Raw genomic sequence first — 17,679 nt, forward strand, 5'->3', positions numbered from 1 at the left:
TCGAGACACCGTCTCTCTTGCTGTACGCGGAAAGAAGGTCTACTACCTGCTACTCTGCATTGCCGACTGATATTTCCGTACTCGCGGCTGCGGCGTGTGAATCACGAGCATCTCCCCTACCGAGACTCGGCCTCAGCAGCGCAAGCGAGCGCATCAACTTCTGGCTGGTTCTCTCGATACAGTAGGCCCCGTGCAAGGAAACGTCAGGCGCCAGATGTCGGTACCGAACGAATTGAGGCCACGACACAGTGTTCTCATATTGCTCAGATGGATTAGGTCCGGGCAGATGAGAAGTCGTCTCGAGATCGTTCTCATACTATACCAAGAAGAGCGACGCACGCTAGCGGCGGACAGCGGTGGCTATTCTGTTCGTCGTGGACTGTGGACCCCATCAGCCATAAGAAAGAACAGGACGGAGGCAATACATCCAAGAATGAGAAGGTACGTCCATACTGAGAAGGTACACATGTATTCAGCGTCACCCCAAAACCTGAACGACCAGACACATCGTCTTATCCAGACTCGACTTCTTCGAGCAGGAAATAGCCTGGCACATTCTCGGACGTGCTCAGTCATCCAATCGTCCACCTGCACCGTCTCCGCTTCGATGAAAGGCATGTCGTGCACATCCTATTCTCCTAGGTTGACACGTATCCTCGGTGTGAGCGGTCGGGTGACCCCTCCGCTCAACACAACTTCCAATGGAAACGTCATGTGTCAAACGGACCTGGAAGGTATTCGTGAGACTCCTCTGCGACCTGTGGGGTGCCCGGCCGCCTCCCAGCTAGACGATCCGCCGCGTTCGGTGGATGACATGCAGCGCCTGGCGAAGAGCTGGCGAAGAGGAAATGGACAGAGTTCCCAGACCGCCGCCAGCAAGCGTTCGAACACGGTTGAAGCGCGGGGTAAGTCCAGACGGCGGGTAAGGTTCATCTGGTACCCAACTTATAGGGATTCATTGCAGCCGGTTGGCAGTCTTCTGGCCTAGAAGAAAGGATGGTTAGCGACATCGGTGGACGTCTCAAACACAATGAAGTGGCGCGACAGGGGCTATTACAACGGCCCAGATAAGTACACTGTGCCTGCAGGATAGCGCTACCAAGCGGTCGTCCCGTGGGGTAGCAAAGGGATGTTGTTCCGTGTGGTCACAGAGGATACGGGTTTACGCTGGGTCTACGTAGTGTTCTGGGGGTACACCATCATCCGATGTTCCATTTGAGTTGACAAGAGTAGGCATATGTCCAGCAGGCGGTCTAGCACATCACGCATGTCCAAGACGTTGCTCAACAGGTCCAGACTGCGGAGATAGCGAGATAGAACACTCATCTTCAGGGCCTATCTGGGAAGATAGATGGCCCTTCAGTGTCCCTTGCGCGAGGGCGCTCTGCTGCGTCGGTGAGACCGCGATGCGTACAGAAAACCTGGTCCCCACAGTATTCGGTACCGAGATCCTCCAGGAGGGAGCGCGTTCCCACCACACGCACGATGGTACTCGGCAACATGCCTCATGGGGAAAGGCGCGCTACCACCCCATCCAATGATCCGCGAGAGGAGACCGCTCTCACCGGGACACCTAGACTCGAAGCACGTTAAATTTATCACCGTTCGGTCATCGGCGCCCTCGCTTTCGAATTACCATCCCGGGCCAAGCCTGCGATCATCAGGGCGTTGCCGGACGGTGGCACACAGCCTCTGGTTGTTCCCCGGTATGCTTCTAAAGCGTCCGGATGGACAGGTGGACATCTGAGACGTGTTGCTGGGCAAGATTCTCCTGAACAGCGTGCCCCAGAAGGGTATGTAAGAACGAACCATAGTACGTGTAAACGCTTGGGCGAGACCGTAGGGCAATGCATTCCTGCAGGCCATAGGCTCCTGGGAGGAAGCACAAACTTGTCCGGTCACGCCAGGCGGTGCCGAGCCGCATAGGAGCGCCTCGTAGTGCTCAGTAACGTCGACCTTTGATCGCGGATTTGCCGCCATACTAGGACCGCATGCCGGGTTAAAGGTTCATAGCCGCAGAGCTCGAGATCGATGGTCCTTACGGTTGATAAGCCGATCGTGGAGGAAATGACATAGCCCACGTTTGCACAATGTGCTAGGCGTGAGGAACATCCACGTAGGGATAACAGCACCTTGACGACTCAGAGTACCTTCGGAGCGGGTACCGCGGTCCCCCGGAACGGACAGTCGGAAGTCGCGGAAACATAGACCTTTCCCAGTGAATGCAGTAAGATATGCGCAGCGCCGTGGCACAGAGCGGATAGATACTTGCCAACACAGGGGGACTCGCGCCGCCAAGAACGGGACGTTCACCGTCAAGGTTCGCTCGTTCACGCTCGGCAAAAGGATTACCATAGGTGCTGAACGGACGGATTCATTGTCAGCAATACACCATTTCAAGCGCTGCTAGATACCTCAAGGTGACTTGACCTGTATCCCATCCCAATGAATGATCTTTCAATCAACTGGAAGGTCAGCGCATCTGTCAGTGAGAGCCTCCGGGATATGCCCTTGAAACCTTGACAGTGAGTGGTTCGCCCAAGACGGGAAGGATGCTCGCACCGATCATGCGCGGCGGAGAAGAGAGGCTAACGGATTGAATGTTCGCAGGCCATTCCCTTGGCCACGTGTGTAAGGATGACCGGTTCTGTGGTACCAAACTATAAAGTTTCCAATCATCCGAGGACTTTCTGACCTACCTTGAGAACCTGCTCCCTCGCCCGAAATGGACTCAATCTGTTGCTTATACGACCTCGACCCCGAATGCGGTAACGGTAACACGTCCATTATCGCGGAATGACCCCAAGTGCAGGACCCTGAGACGCCAGACGAGACCGGCGCGCATGAGTATGAATGTCCATATTTCGACCGTCGCGAAGGCTTTCACGAAGTCGATGGGACAGCCTTCTAGTGTGGAGGAAGGGCGCCGTGCGGCAGACCGGATGCTTAATGTTGTCGGAGATAACAGAACGGGGGGATTGTTTGGTAGACTTCTCACAAGCAGAGCGTGAGAGAACGGGGGACCATTCCTGTCAGTGGACTTTAACAGGCTCGTGGCGTTGGCGTCATGCCACAAAAAATGGGCGGGTAAAAGGAGCTGCGGAAAGGACATCGAGAGAAGATACGTCCTAGCAGAGAGTGTCCAGAACCCAGCGAACAGGAGCGACGGACGGAAACGGTGATGCTCGGGAGCGGGACGGCCGCCGAGCACAGAAGCAGAGCGCGCAAGGTGAATGCCGAAGACGAAACCAATTCAATACGGATGTTTCGCTCCAAAATGTCGGTCGTCCCTTGTACATACATAATTTGTCGAGGATAAGTCCTGTGTCTTCGCCCGAAACTACTATTGACCAGCGGCTCGTAAGCCCCCCTCCGTGGGATCCCCTGGGGAACATGTGTGGTCAGCACAGGCGAGTTGCATCTGCCTGCGATCATGCCTGCAAGACTTACTAGGCCTACACATGGTAGACCACATGTGGCGCCATATGGGAGAGTTGCGCATTGCGAGATGGTGTGGGTAGATGTTGATGAGTGGGCAGCTTGTCGAGGAGTGGGTGGAGGATAGCCACGCTGTCGGATGCGGCAGTGGCTTCAGCGCGTGAATCTCGGCCTCTCCCTTAACGGTCCACGAATCGCCCCTCTTGGAACAGCTGCAACAGAAGACATCATGTTGTCTGGATTGTAAACATCATAAAATACATTCACACGATATTTTCCCCAGATGCATCACTTGTGGAGAGCCGAGGCGCTCTGTTCCACTTTTTGTTCTCGCCCATTCAAACCCCGGCCCCGCCGCCCCCTGGGCGTTGCTGATGCCAAACCTCCGGGATTACATATCCTGGTCCCAGCGTATAGTCGCCTATAGCCAGTGCGGCTGGATGTCAATCGTCTAGAAAAGCTACGGGGCGCAACGTCATCATCATCCTGGATCTGCAGGTGATCCCAGGCATTGTAGGCGAATTGCGACAACCTGCGCCCGTCGCGCAGATTCCCATACTGGTGAATATCCAGTCCGAGAACGATTGGTCAAAGTTGTTGAAATCTTCCCGGCTTCTAGCAGATCCATCTGCAGCGTGCGCGCCTCTGTCAAGTCTTTTACCCGTGGGTATGAGACTGTTCTGGCTGCATAGGCACTCGCAAGGCTCGCGTGGCTTTCATATCTATCGAGGCCCTCTTGAACTCCCCATGTTTTGACGCCACCAGTCCCTCTTCTACCCCACCTCCAGACACTTCCCTGACATGGTCGCCAGCTCGAACGGCGATCTCTATACCCCGTTCCCTCATATGCACATGGTCGAGGAGGGTGTCCAGTCGAGCGAAGAAGGTTCGGATCTCCACTCGCCTATATTTGAGGCACCCTACGCTACGCCAGACGGTACGTGCACCTTATCTTGTGCAGCGCACACAACGTTCACATGCCCGATTGGCGTAAAAAGGCCGGTATCATCTTGACCACTACGCCTACTCGGATGTCTCTACACAACTACTACCCCCACCGTCGGCTTTTGACGCTCGCTATGCCGCTCCGGCCGTGGATCCGCACTCCCGAGATCCCCATGTCTTGGAGACACTACAAGTCCCGAGCCCTACAACCATTCACCACCATCTATCGCCCTCGCATCCACCTACCGACCTCGCTCTTCACGGGCATGGGCTGCTTCAGATAGCAATGCCGTCTTCTCGCTTCCAAACAGATGTCATGAACCCCATTACCGAATATTCCATGCACTTGTCTCAGCCTGCCAGAATTCCAGATTCACAGGTTCGACTGTCTGGTGATCCTGCGCAGTCGTTCCCCTCTCGACAGTCTGCGACCATGACTGTTGCCGAGTCGAAGCCTCAGATTTCCTTGTCGTCCTCATCGGGCCTCGTGCGGGGTAACCCGTCGGGCAGCAACCCAACTTCCTCTCGCCCACCTAGGAGGGAGGCCTCTACCGTCGTCATTGCTTGTCGGCAATGGTCAGTGCATTTTCTGATCTCTGTCATGCGATACGGATGTCCCTTTAATCTGTTGACATACCAGCCGTGCGCGGAAGATTCGTTGCGACTCGACGCGTCCATTCTGCCATAATTGCCTCCGACGGAACAACGAATGCGAATACGACGCCGTTCCAAAGCGAAGAGGCCCCGATAAGAGACCTGGAACGAGGCAACGCTCGTGCAAGAAGCGCCCTCCCGACGCGGAGCCGACGAGTGGGTCAGCGAAGAAGAAGCGGAAGACTGATGTAGAGGGTGAGAGCGCCGTGCTCTCGTTCGATGTTAAAGTGAAGGAGAACGTAACAGGCGGCCACAGGAGAGGCCAACTCCCGTCGCGAGGTGCAATGGATGACATGAATGGCCTGAACATCCCCCCGCAGCTAGGAGCATTGTACATCGATACCTCGATACCTCCGCGGGGGACAGGGCCCGAGGCAATATACCCTAAAGTGAGGCATTCATCTATCCCTCGTTCGGACTGATATTCGACGACGAGTATTTATTCAGTCGCCGTTAGGATGATCTCTCACCATCGTTTCGTCGCTCTTCAGTGATCATGGACTATACCGACCCCAACAAGACATTCGCTCAATCTGTGGACGTCAACGTCTCGCACAAGCTCGAAGATCAAGACAAGCTTTCCTATATACCACTCTCTTCTCCTATTCAACACAGTCCCTCTTCTTGGTGGGACGAACTCCTGGATCAGTACAACCCGACGTCACGAGAACAATCGTATGCGCTGTTCGCTTTCCTCTCAAATGCGACTTACTCAACATAAACTCGCAGTATGCAAGATATCATGTCCGACCTCAACTTTCTGTATGTGCTAAATTAGCTGATCTACTTCTTCCTATGTGCTCATCAAGTCCATAGTTTCACGACCAGCAGTTACTGGCTCTCTTTCATCAATATACCTCTATTCTTCCGTGACCTGCATGAACCCGATCTCCGTGGTCGCATGCAGTCTCTCGTAATGTCTGCTCTCGCTATGGCGATGTTGATGAAGTCAAGCGAGATCGAGCTCGGAAGTCGTGGACGAGACCTCGCATTGACCTTCCGCAACAAGGCTCAGGCGTGTTTGCTAGACGCATGCCACAGCCACAACTTCGACTATACCCTCGCGGAAGCTGCCTTAGTGCGTAGTTTCACTCGATCGTGAGTACGACGATACTCACTTATAGACGTATCAAACAGATCCTAGCTCTGTTCGAGTCTTCTTGCCATCCAATGTATACTCCCGAGCAGGCGACTAGCGCTCTCCAGCTCCTCGACCGTATCATCCACGTTCTGTCTCTGTACTCGGTAGATCGCGAGGACCCTCGTGCCAGCAGCTTCCCCACTCGCTCGGTGCCCATCGTATACATGCATGACGGCTACCGGCGTCCTGATAGGTGTTCGTGTCCCACATATCCTCCACCCGTAGGATGGTCGATCGGTTCCGACCATCTTTCTGTGACTCTCTCATTCAACGTGCCTTGGGACCCCACCTGGGACGAGGCGCAGATCCGCAAGGAGGAATGCCGCAGACTATGCTGGTGTGCGCTCACTCTGGTTTCTGCCTACACGGCCCACTGTTCCGCCTTTCATACGGAGCCGGTCGAGCTCAGTCTTGCGGAGCTCTCCAACGTAAGTCGGGGCTTGATCAGTTTTTCCTGTACGTACTCACATGGGGCGCTGACGTTGTGTAGTACGTGCTCCTCTTCCCTGGGGAAGAGTACGAAAGCACAGTCGTGCATCAGCAGGTCCACGAGCAGTCGCCGAAGGAATCCGTGTGGGCGCTGTATTGCCGCAGCATGCTTCTGTGGAACAGCTGCAGTTGCGTACAGCGGGACGAGACTCTCACGACAGACCAGCGGGCAAGCTTCGCTATCAGCGCGTTCCAGGAAACGCGGGAAATCCAGGATGCGCTCGATATGCACGTGTGCAACCTTGACACCGGCCTGATGTACGTCTGTCGGGAGTACCTGTACAAGTGCGTCTTCTTTCTCCCTTCCCTGTCACACGTTACGTGCCAGACTGACGTGTACGGGCTGTGCCTCGCCAACCGTGATATACAGCACTCGTATGACCATTACGTACGAGCTCCGCCGGTATGTCTTTTCCCAATCCGTCCATTTCTTCTCAACCCTGACTCGCTTTAGCAGATTGCAGGATGGCGACATACCGGTCCTGCCGCCCATCTTCAATCGCCGCCAGGCCGAAGAGTGGCGTGAGTTGTTCCATTTCCCACCGCGGAGAGCTGACTGATGCGCGACGGCGTCGTAGTTCTTTATCAGGATCAGGTTGCTCAGCGCGTCAAGGAGTCTGTGCTTCATGTCGGAGAGGCCCAAGGCCATCTCCTCACTCGCCGTCCCTTCCAGGTCACCTGGTTCTCCGACCAGGTCGCGATTTGCCTTGGTTTGTGGGAGTATAATCCCGAACTCATGCATGCGCTTGAACTTGCGAAGGCCTTTCTCATCCCCCTCGACGTGCTCAATGCGCTCTGGCCGTGCCCGGGTGCGTGCTTCGCGGCTTACGATAAGGCTCACTGCTCAAGAGAATATCCAGGGCAACGCACTAGAGGGGATGAGCTTCGTCGCCGACTGGAAGACGCATGCCTGTCCGCCGGAATACATCCTCCGCTTCCCGAGGAAGTGACCTTGCCCCCTATCCTCCGTCGTCATCCTCACTCCGTCGTTTAGTTCTTCCTCGCTCATCGCTGTCACCAATATACCTGCTCCGTTCTCTCTCGCTGCTTCATTCTTGTACACTTATGCTGTGCCCTCGTCGATGTTCACATTGCTGTCCTATTACCCCGCTCGTTATAATCCGCATTGTTTGTGTAGCCTACTTCGGATCTTCTGTATCATCCTTCACGCTCGTTTCGATGTCCCCGATATGAACCCTACTTCACCTCCAGACTATACAAGGAGCCACTCGTCTTCATTTATCAATTGAGCTGTAACCCTTAGTTCTCATTAGATACCATTCGGATACCTGCTGAGTATCAGACCGCCGTAGGCCAATAACCATTTAATCCAACCTAGTATATCGCAACTATACATAGCCAGGGGCATCTACACAGAACCCCAGCTCGAATTCGAAGTTTTCTTAGTCGGACGTTACATCCGAACCCGCGGCTCGAATCATCTCTTCTACGTCCCGCTTCCACGCGGCGAGTTCTCCTCCCCAGCCGCCAATGCGCCTGCGCTTGCCGCCAACATGCACACCATCGGTGCGGTATCTTTCGGCCTCCCGCTTGTGCACCACTGAGTGCTGGCTGAGGCACCTGCGAGCGGACGTTAGGCAAACTCGTGAACGATCAAACGATCGGGCTTGCCGCGGAGATGAGGCAACGGAGACAACACGAAGAGCGATAGGCAGATAAGGAAGCCTACATACCAGCACAAAATGCTGTTGCGGGAGAAGAACGCTTCGCTCGCCATTTCTTCGCAGCCAGGACTGCAAGGCGGGACGAGCCGGAACAACCGCATGGTCGTCCTGAGCAGCAAACGCGGAAAGTAGAGGATCAGCGGTGGATCGAGCCCTGCCGCGTAGCCGCAGAAGGCGTCGTGTAAGTACGTTCACCGGTCCGGACGACGCAACGAGGGAGCACGACGAGACTTACAGATCACATCGGTCGCCTCTTCGGACACCATTTTCCCTGCACGCCGTTGATAGTCACCGTCGACGACCCAGCCGCGAGGGCTTTGATCTATAGCAGTACGAACGCGTTCACGGAATTCCTCGTCCGTGCTTTCGCGCCAGCCCGGCTTCCAAAATAGCTGATCGAGATGGATGCAGGGCAAGTCGAGCAGCGCCGCCAGCTCGAGCGCAAGCGTCGACTGCGTACGTTTGATGGAAATTCGGTGCTGCGTTTATGACACCGTGAATACGCACCTTGCCCGATCCTGTAATGACTGTCAGGTTAAGCACGGTACAACTTAGGCTGCACATACCGCTATTGCCAACTATGTGAACCTTGAAACCTCCCTTGCCATCCCCCCGCAGTGGTCGTAAACCGTTAAAAAGGCCATCTGCATGAGCCACCGCGTTCCGCGAGGTGACTGACAGAGATTGACCGCGGTGTATAGACATTTCCTCGTCCTTAGAGCAAGCGGAACGAGGCAATGCGGGGACAGGCCGATCGTTGGACAGGGGGCATATATGTAAGTGGCTACCACTGGAGTCCTCAGTGAAACGCCCGAGTCAAGCGTCCCGAAGTGCGGTCCCGACGGCTGAATGATGCGTTGTGCGGAAACACCATGTTGACTCGAAGCGCTTTGTTTATTCAGCAAACGATGCATGTACAAGGCTACATAAGTACACGGCAGGCAAAGCGCGATGGTCCAGGTGAGGAAATCTATGCTAAATATACGTGCCATGCAACGTGCCCATAATATTTCCCAAATCACAAAGAGGGATACAAAGGCCCACTGAAAATGCTAGGGTCAGGTTGCGTTGTCCATAAATGCCACACAACTTTCCCTGCTCGGAGCCTGGCGCTTTGCCCGCGTTTCGCCGCACATGTGTGAGTCGGAGGATGGGGGTGACTCCTAGAATAGCCACTACATGCTCAAGTTTAGTAGCGCCTCCGGCTCAAGGTGGTAATGTCACGTGCAACGCTTGGCCAGCATCAGACGCCTGCTGTTACAGTGCTACTACCAGTGTCACCGCCAACCAGAATATCGCCCTGCTAACCCTCACATCCCCGGCTTCGTATCTTCTACTGTCGTCTTCGAGTTTGCAAGGCTGTTTCCATACTCTTGAAACGTCTGAGAAAACCCTTCCGTGATGTTTGAGCCTGTTCGCGGAGGAACCCGTGGCGGTCAGGCAGAGTTCAAGTGGTCCGACGTATCGCAAGACAAGGACCGGGAGGTACGGAGAACAAGGATCCCATTATAACGCACGCGGTACTCAAAAGACTTCTCGTGTATCAGAACTACCTAGGCCACAGCATCAACGCTCCGACCGGAAGATGGCAAAAGAACAAGGACGTGCACTGGTACCAACGCGAGAAGGCTCAAACGGACGCGGAGCGAAGGGAGGAGCTGAGGAAGATCAAGGAAGCAGAGGAGGAAGCCTTGGCGGCGGCGCTGTGCGTACTCTCGCCGACCGCATCTCGTCGTCTGCTCACACGTATGCTGCAGTGGTTTTGCGCCTGGAGCGAAGCCGGGCCCTGCTGGGGCCGCAGGCACGGGGGCGAATGCCATTGCCGTCCCTCTCAAGTCTTCGTCCATCGACGAGTCACTTGACCCTGAAAAGGAGGAGCGTCGCAAACGCAAGGCGCAGAAGAAGGAAGAGAAGCGGCTGAAGAAGGAGGAGAAACGAGCCAGGCGGCGTCAGGAGCGCGAACCCCATAGCGACGACGAGGACTATCGGCGCCGTCGGCGGTCGCGTTCACGATCCCCTCGGAGGCGGGATCACGACCGTTCGCGTTCACCTCCGCGCAGGGACCATTCGTTGGACAGAGACCGGATGACGCGCAGGATCACTCGGTCAAGGACGCCACCCCGTCCAAAGAAGGACGATCGTGACTACGACGAAGAGGCAAGGAATAGGGAGCGGGAAATGGATCGGCGACGCTGGGCTGACAATGCACGGCGGGATCGACCGGGAGCTCGATGGGGACGAGACTGAACGTGTACGTTTGAATGATATCGTCCTTTGTGCTTCATGGAACCTCTGTACTGGCCCACGATGTTATGTTCATATTCTATAGGTGTACTTAGGTTTCCGAACTCGAGAGGAATCGTCGAACGCTGTTTGCGAGGATGTTCATGGGGCTACCAATGGGACCGTTGCCAATGTACACGCGTTCATGCAGCTGGTGAGTAGCCGCCATGTGTCGCTTACACTATTCCTTGGCGTTACGAGATATATTCGGATACTATGAACAATCCCGCGAACCTAGTCATCACTACGCCAACAGACTTGTGGAACAGCAACATGGTGGCTGGATGCACCGCTTTCTGCTTTACTTCACCTGCTCTTGCAAGGTCTAGGTTGTATTCGCTCGCGCCCAGGCGGCTGACTTGCAGGGTCATCAATGCGCTTATAGCCGTCTTTCAAACTCAACGCCCTTCCACCACGTCTCTCACGCGGCTGCGTTCATTGTCGCCGGAGGACCTTATAATACTTATGTAGGCGACCCTGCGCTGTCAGCGCTGCGCCGCATCGGCGCACGAGCTTCGCGAGGGTCCGACCTTCGCTGACAAACTCGCATTGCGTAGGGGCCCAAGTTCATCACCGCGCGCATATCGCGTACGTCGCGTACCGTCAGCGGTCCCCCTCCCAGTCTCACACGACAGCTGCCCCATCGCGAGAATGGCAAGAACGGCCCTCCAGGCGTCGCGGACCCGACGGTAGAAGATTGAGGAGCCGAACCGCTATTACCGTCCGTTAGGCGAAGGGTGCCTTGCAGGGCCGTCGTGTGCCGCTGTGCGAGGGGCGCATGTGGCGGAGGATAGTGTGAAGACCGAGCGCGCTTGGGCGGCAGGCGCGATGGCGTCGCTGAGATGATTCTGCACCAAGTACGAGGAACTGCGGTGAGATGGCTTGCCGCGACTCGGCTGGCTGAGAAAGGCTAGATGGCGTCGTCGACTCGTCGGAAGGAGCTCTCAAGTCGTGAATATTACGGGCATGTTGATGTCATACATGTGTATCTGCTTCGGGAGGTCAGGGCTCAGAGATTCGCGAGAGGCTGCGACACGTAGTCGGTAGCCTCGTGGCCAGCGTGAAATGGAGGAGCGGTGGTCAGTGTAGGAGAGCTCCTTGTCCTGTGGGACGTGTCGCAAGGGTGCTATAGGGCCCTTTGATGTGCGATATGACGATGCTGACCTACTACCGCCCCGTTGCTACGATGTGTTTCGCGAGGTCCGACATATGTATGGCGGGGTCGGCGCGCGCGCTCTCAAATGGCTAGAGTGTGGGTAGCTTCAGCTATAACTGAGACGATACATGACGCTCATCGTCATGGCAGTATGTAGGCCCGTCCGTCGGTGGGAGTGATGTGAGTGTAAGAATGGGCTCATTCGCGCTGCAACCAGGCCGATGCCACATGGTATGTCGCTTGCAGAATGGGGCACGTATTGGGAGGGTCGATGGGCGTGGCAATGGTCGTGGTGTTTCGCGTCCTCGAGGCCGAGGAGGAACGACAGGTCAAACGGTTGGAGCCCGGGTGCGGTTTGTGAACAATAGACACATGCGTTGCCCTCTGCGCAGGCCAAGCTTGCTGTTGGCCGCGAAACGCTGTGTCTCAGTACAGCACGATAGCCGGCGGCGGGAAGAGCGGACTGCGCGGAGGGCGGGGGGGATGGAGACGGCGGTGGGGTTTGACCGCATCGGGACTAGCCGCGCGGTTGGGCTCAAGATTGAGATTGAGACAGAGACAGGCGCGCTGCCCGACCGTTCTTCTCGCCTCGGGGTTATATACGCCCACTCCGTCCCCTTCCTCCCTCCCATCGTTTCATCCCCGCTCTCCCCAGGGGCCCCCTCTCCTCCCCGCTCTCTTCTCCTCACCTCTACAGTCGTTCTAATACTCCCGTCGCGTCGCATAATATTCCTACTCTCGCCCTCCTTTGTCTCCCCTCAGACCGTAATCTTTGCAACCAACAGCCTCTCCCTTCGATCGCCCTCGTCTTCCATCCCAAAATGACCAATTTTGGCCTGCCCTACTTCCTCGAGGACACCACAGGAAAGCTCACCGGCTCAGACTTTGTCGACCTCCACAACCGAATGCACCTCAGCCTCAAGCAGACCCTCCGCGACGCGCACCATACGGCCTATGTCATCTACGATCTTTCCTCGCGCTCGGGCGGTCGCGGCGGCCTCCTGGTCCCCCTCGCCAGCCTCGATTTCGGGCCCCAGAACGCGCTTGGCTCAATCAAACTCGCAGACGGAGAGCACGTACCGATGGGCCACTATCTGATGAAGAGTGCCTCGTAAGTGTCCTTCAGTTACTCTCCCTATCCGCGCCACAACCCATCTTCCTTTTTTGTGTCATGTTCCGACCGGCAGCATGAGCAAGTCGCGCAAGTTCAAGGCCGCAGACGGTCAGGAGTACCGCTGGACGCTCCAGCCCGACGGCGAGTGGCAGGTAAGTCGCGTGCTCCAACGGACGTCTTCCCTCCGTGCGGTGCTGACTGGGAGGGCGCGGCAGTGTACCAACGCGAAAAGTAACTACCATGTTGCGACGTACAGCATGAAGCCTGCCGGCGAACCGCAATACTCCAGCTCGTCCGGCTGCATGCTGACGGTCGAAGAGGCATACCCACATCTCGTCGGCGGTGCGTTTTCGTCTCTCCTAGCTGCATTCTATCCCGACGCTCACGGTCCCATCGTGTAGAACTGCTTGCCTCACTAATCGTCATGCGCCATATTGAGCAGTACAATCTGTGATGCTTACGGACTCCCGCCGCTATACCTCTAGTCCGAGCAAGCCTCGTGTCTCACGCCGGTGCCACTTGTCTCCGTATCGCTCGACCTCTTAAAGCCAAAACTTCCCGCCGGTTTACGGGTGCTGCTACTCCGAAATACTCTACGGCTACTCTATAATCGACCTAATAACCTGCTGTTCGCGTCTTACATATATCGCCTCAACTACCAACAACGTTACCAAAACTTGTACGCATACTGTATAATTGCCGTCACCTCCTCCGTAGATAATCCGCAACCTCAATTGTTCACGTACTCAATCCTGCTCGTCATCTGCACGCATACACCTAGTACTTTTACTGCTCTTACATGTACACAGACCGTCCCATCGGCTGATCAATAACAGGCCTTGGCTCCCTTGGCACATCAGACATCGCCAGCCCGCGGGGTTGCATACCACAACTGGCATGTTATTCTGGCTATTTCTGGCTCACGCCGCTGCCTCCTGGTTAAGGAGACTTGAGCGGAAAACAATCATATATGGATAGCTCTCAGCTCGTACGGGAATTGGGCGAAGTCCACAGAAGAACATCTCTGAGCCATATGCGGCAATGTTGTAGGAACTATCTGCGGTTCACATCTCCAACCGCCGGCATCAGCAGCTCCTGCAGCTTCGACGGTGCAATATATCCGAAAACAGACCGACCCCAACAGCACAAATGTCGCAATCTCAGACCCGCTCTCACGGCCACGTCCGCGACGCAGGCTAAAGCGAGTCGCCGCCCCACTTCGGTAGCTACTATGTATCGTCGTGTCAGACAGACGAAACAAACATCACCATGCGGTACGTCCCTGCACAGCGAGCACACGCACGAGAAAACCAGACAATTGCCCGTGAAAGCCACCAGCTCACATCGTCGCGCCCAGCCCCAGCTTCGTCTTCTTCATGATGGCCGTGAGCGGAGCGTCCAGGCCGCCAGAGAGCCCGATGCGGTTCCCGTCGGACCAGCCCATGGCGGCGAGCATCTTGAAGCCGATGTTCGACTCGCCGATCTTCGCCGCGTCCTGCACATGCATCACACAATGAGGGACGTCCTTCTCTCCGAGCGACGACGACGTACCTTGCCCACTTCCTCGCCCTCGCGGTGCTTCGCGAGGTTCGCCGTGGTCCTCCCCCTCCCCTTGCCCCACGCCGCCGGGGCGTCCCAGGCCCCGTCCGTCGCCTTCCTCATGATGGCCCGAATCTTGCCCTCCTTGACGCCGAGACCGCTCTTCGACGTTTTGATCAGCGTCGTGTACCGCTCGCTGCCGCTCCCCTTGCTCTGGCTCTTCAGGTTGAACGCCCCGGCGAGGTCGTGCACGCGCTTACGCGTCTCCTTGTCGCACGGGGGGAGGACCATGGTGTCGCGTCCGCCGATGTCCTCGAGGAACCGCCGGATCTGCTGCTCGAGCGAGACGAAGTCGACGACGCGGTTCGGCAGCTCGTCCGCGGCGCGCGCGGCCGCGAGCATGGCCTTGCGGCCCTTCTTGCCCCCCTTGTGTGCGGCCAGGGGGTCTGCGGCGAGCTTCTGGCGTTCCTCCGCGCGCCTTCGCTTGTTCTCGGCCTTCTTTTGGCGGTCTTTCTCCCATTGCTCGTGGAGCTCGGGAGGGAGGTCGTTCCCCTTGTCCTTGCGACGCCCTGCACCGAACAAACATGTCATCGTCGAGTCCAATACGAGCAGTAGGTTGGCATACTAGCGGGCTTTGACGCTACGAAGAGCATGCCATCGTCGAAATCGAAACTGCCGTTCTGGATGGCCTTGAACATGTACTTCCTCGCTTTCCTGCTGCCAGTTCCCAGTATGTGCGCGTTCTCGTCCAGTATGTCCTATCTCGATCGTGAGCGTGTTGTGACACAAACCCAGGGTGGACGCACGTCAATGTAGGCCAGCCATTCCTCGTCTTCATCTGCCCAAGTCATCTGCACTGACATGGCCTCGTCGTCACTTGAATCTTCGGTAGCCTTAGCCTTGCCTTTGCCCTTGCTGGTGCTTGCGCGCAACCGCTCAAGACGGGCTTGGAAACCTCGTCGCGGCGTCTCGTCCTCGTCCTCGTCCTCGTCCTCGGAGCCCTCATCCTCTGAGTTCTCGTCTTCGTCCTCTTCACCAACCATCGTCTCTGCTATGAGCAACTCCTCTTCCGCATTCAGTACCGCTTCAATCTCTTCGTCTTCTTCATCGCTTTCATCCTCCTCGTCCGTGCGCTCGCTAGAGGCACCAGCGGCGCCCGCCTCCGCCCGTTCCTCTTCGTCCTCCTCGTCCTCCTCATCAGCAGACTCCGGGCCTCGCCGCTCCTCCTCCTCATCCTCCCGCTTCATCCGCTCGATGTCCGCAACGTCGTCCATGGTAACGTGTGCGGACCCCTGCGCGCTCATGCCATGCACAAACCGCTTCATCGCGTCCAAGTCGATGCCCCCGTCCAGCTCCATACCGCCCATATCCGCCGAGAGCGCGTCCACGCCGTCGCCGCCATCGTCCTCGTCCGACGTACCCCAGTTGACGTCCGAGTCGCCCCGGCGCTGCTCGTCGCGGCGCGGGTCGACCTCACGGAGCATCGCTTCCTCGTGCGCGGCGCCGAACGACCCGAACCCGCGCAGCGGCTTCCGCCGAGGGTGACGAGAACGCTTGAGCAGCGCGCGCGGTGTCCCGACGGGGTGGAGACGACGAGACTGCTTCTTCACGGTCGTGGCCGTCTTCGCGAATGCGAACGAGACGGAGTCGAAGGATGGTGGAGGGGGCAGCTCGGTGGCGTCAGGCGACGGATTGAATTCAGCAGAGGGTGGAGCTGATTCGGGGTAGAGAGTACCCATTTCGAGCGAGAAGGTCGCCTGTGGTTGAGTGTCGGCCTGAGAGGAGCTTGTGACTGCGGGCATCGCAGGACTGCTTCGCCGCTCCTGCCTGGTGGCGGAGGGCCCATCCGCTGGGAGAGTAGGGGGGCCAATCGCTACACCTGTCAGGATGGACGTGGAAGGAAGAGGTACAATGGGAGGGGATACGTTCTGGGGAGTAGACTTCCCGGTGCGCGGATGAGGGGCGACGTAAACGATGACTTCTTCGTCGTCGTCCACCGCTGCTCCTCCAAGAGCCCCATCCAACTTGTTCACTTGTATACGATTCGTCGTAGAGTTTGTAGAGACCGGTGCAGGCGTGGTGTCGACGAAGAAAGTCGTCAACTCTGTGATTGTTGTTGACACTGCTGAGGGGACAACTTGCGAGTTTGCCGCTGCGGCGTCAACCTCAGCCTGGATTCTGCCGATATCCGCGAAGTCGATCTCTTCCAGCTGCTCTTCCTCTTCTCCAGAGAGATCGGCTTGTGCTTTTCCCTCTGTTGTGCTGAACACGCGCGAGACAGCATTTGCAGTGGGGACATGACTTTGCTCGTTCCCATCGACTATGGAACATGACGCATGAGGATTAGTTCAAGTTGCGAGTCAGCGACATATGATGAAACTCACCAGTCGGCTCTGCCACAGGCAGAAATATATCGTCCTCTTTCTCAAAGAGCGTTGCAGTGTGAACAGAGCGCACGAAAATGATGGGCTTTAGCAGAGGCCTATCTTCATGCAAGAGTTTGGACAGCGGCACGCCCGCCCTCAGCTTGGCAGGCAAATTGCGTCCGCGACCGTAGGGGAGGGGGCTATCTGTACGATCTCCCCTCCCTCTGCCGCTTTCCTGGGGAGATCCTAGCCCCCGTCGAGAATTGTGAAAGACGTTGTAAGGAAGCGGAGATGAGCCTCGTCCTCGTCCTCGTCCTCTTCCACCACCTCGAGGCGTCCCGTTGCCCCGAGGGGTCCAATGACCTCGACCGCGACCGCGAGGAGGAGGTGTAGCAGGAGGCTCATCTAGTGCCAACGTGCTGGTAAGCTGAGATGCGTGAAGAAGACAACAACAAAGCGTACTGCTCGGCCACTGCTGGATAGGGAGGTCAAATTCATCCATGTACGGGGGACCTCCTCGGCCTCGGCTATAGCCTCTTCCTCCCCGTCCTCCTCCTCTTCCTCGCCCTCTAAGCATGTCGTTGGAAGACTCGCGGAAGCCACCACGAGCGTAATTTTTGTTCCCTCTAGCCATAGCTTACGAATACAAGATGGATTTTCGAAGCAGATGTAGCGATACAGTCACCAAGAGTGCACAAAAACCGCGATTAGAAAAGCGGAACAGAGGTACAAATGTAATGAAGGATTCAAGTGCGAGTCCGCAAAGGCCAGCCTGAGTTTAAGATGGGGGTTGCTGCGGCAGTCCGAGTCGATCTGCAGCAGGCTCCCGAATCCCGCCCATCAGCCTCTCTGGATCTAGGCGCCCATCA

The 17,679-nt window shown here is 56.7% G+C and overlaps 5 protein-coding genes across 5 annotated transcripts; 3 read left to right on the forward strand and 2 right to left on the reverse strand.

Annotated features, from left to right (window-relative positions):
• Nucleotides 1–4,239: 4,239 nt before the first annotated feature.
• Nucleotides 4,240–7,661, forward strand: DICSQDRAFT_166265 (uncharacterized protein; the record flags this gene model as incomplete). The annotated part of the gene is made up of 12 exons (XM_007361786.1): nt 4,240–4,375; nt 4,437–4,959; nt 5,024–5,426; nt 5,495–5,712; nt 5,767–5,799; nt 5,854–6,115; nt 6,175–6,606; nt 6,669–6,952; nt 7,038–7,070; nt 7,125–7,189; nt 7,246–7,476; nt 7,528–7,661. 12 exons carry the CDS (start codon nt 4,240–4,242, stop codon nt 7,659–7,661), a joined length of 2,754 nt encoding a protein of 917 aa, XP_007361848.1.
• Nucleotides 7,662–8,070: 409 nt separating this feature from the next.
• Nucleotides 8,071–9,057, reverse strand: DICSQDRAFT_124471 (uncharacterized protein; the record flags this gene model as incomplete). Its single annotated transcript, XM_007361787.1, has 5 exons — nt 8,071–8,248; nt 8,362–8,506; nt 8,588–8,804; nt 8,860–8,870; nt 8,919–9,057. 5 exons carry the CDS (start codon nt 9,055–9,057, stop codon nt 8,071–8,073), a joined length of 690 nt encoding a protein of 229 aa, XP_007361849.1.
• A 696-nt stretch (nt 9,058–9,753) lies between these two features.
• On the forward strand, nt 9,754–10,214 carry DICSQDRAFT_51475 (uncharacterized protein; the record flags this gene model as incomplete). Its single annotated transcript, XM_007361788.1, has 2 exons — nt 9,754–9,837; nt 9,900–10,214. 2 exons carry the CDS (start codon nt 9,754–9,756, stop codon nt 10,212–10,214), a joined length of 399 nt encoding a protein of 132 aa, XP_007361850.1.
• Nucleotides 10,215–12,464: 2,250 nt separating this feature from the next.
• DICSQDRAFT_152470 (uncharacterized protein) lies at nt 12,465–13,728 on the forward strand. The gene is made up of 4 exons (XM_007361789.1): nt 12,465–12,902; nt 12,979–13,057; nt 13,121–13,247; nt 13,307–13,728. The coding sequence occupies exons 1-4, from the start codon at nt 12,613–12,615 to the stop codon at nt 13,357–13,359; spliced, it is 549 nt and encodes a 182-aa protein (XP_007361851.1). The 5' UTR covers nt 12,465–12,612; the 3' UTR covers nt 13,360–13,728.
• Nucleotides 13,729–13,824: 96 nt separating this feature from the next.
• Nucleotides 13,825–17,587, reverse strand: DICSQDRAFT_98859 (uncharacterized protein). Its single transcript, XM_007361790.1, has 6 exons — nt 17,273–17,587; nt 16,829–17,215; nt 15,251–16,764; nt 15,070–15,202; nt 14,457–15,013; nt 13,825–14,400 (listed from the first exon to the last, which is right to left on the reverse strand). Exons 1-6 carry the CDS (start codon nt 17,442–17,444, stop codon nt 14,245–14,247), a joined length of 2,919 nt encoding a protein of 972 aa, XP_007361852.1. The 5' UTR covers nt 17,445–17,587; the 3' UTR covers nt 13,825–14,244.
• Between the last annotated feature and the right edge of the window lie 92 nt (nt 17,588–17,679).

The sequence above is a fragment of the Dichomitus squalens genome (genome assembly GCF_000275845.1).
Source record: "Dichomitus squalens LYAD-421 SS1 unplaced genomic scaffold DICSQscaffold_3, whole genome shotgun sequence".
Classification (NCBI taxonomy): Eukaryota; Fungi; Basidiomycota; class Agaricomycetes; order Polyporales; family Polyporaceae; genus Dichomitus; species Dichomitus squalens.

Bases quoted from the DNA above. Each gene is read 5' to 3' on its own strand.
- DICSQDRAFT_152470 (XM_007361789.1), top strand. From the start codon at position 12,613: ATGACCAATTTTGGCCTGCCCTACTTCCTCGAGGACACCACAGGAAAG. The intron at 12,903-12,978 runs GTAAGTGTCCTT...TCCGACCGGCAG, and splicing joins TATCTGATGAAGAGTGCCTC to CATGAGCAAGTCGCGCAAGT. The intron at 13,058-13,120 runs GTAAGTCGCGTG...AGGGCGCGGCAG, and splicing joins AGCCCGACGGCGAGTGGCAG to TGTACCAACGCGAAAAGTAA.
- DICSQDRAFT_98859 (XM_007361790.1), bottom strand. From the start codon at position 17,444: ATGGCTAGAGGGAACAAAAATTACGCTCGTGGTGGCTTCCGCGAGTCT. The intron at 17,216-17,272 runs GTACGCTTTGTT...CGTTGGCACTAG, and splicing joins TATCCAGCAGTGGCCGAGCA to ATGAGCCTCCTGCTACACCT. The intron at 15,203-15,250 runs GTGCGTCCACCC...CGATCGAGATAG, and splicing joins AATGGCTGGCCTACATTGAC to GACATACTGGACGAGAACGC.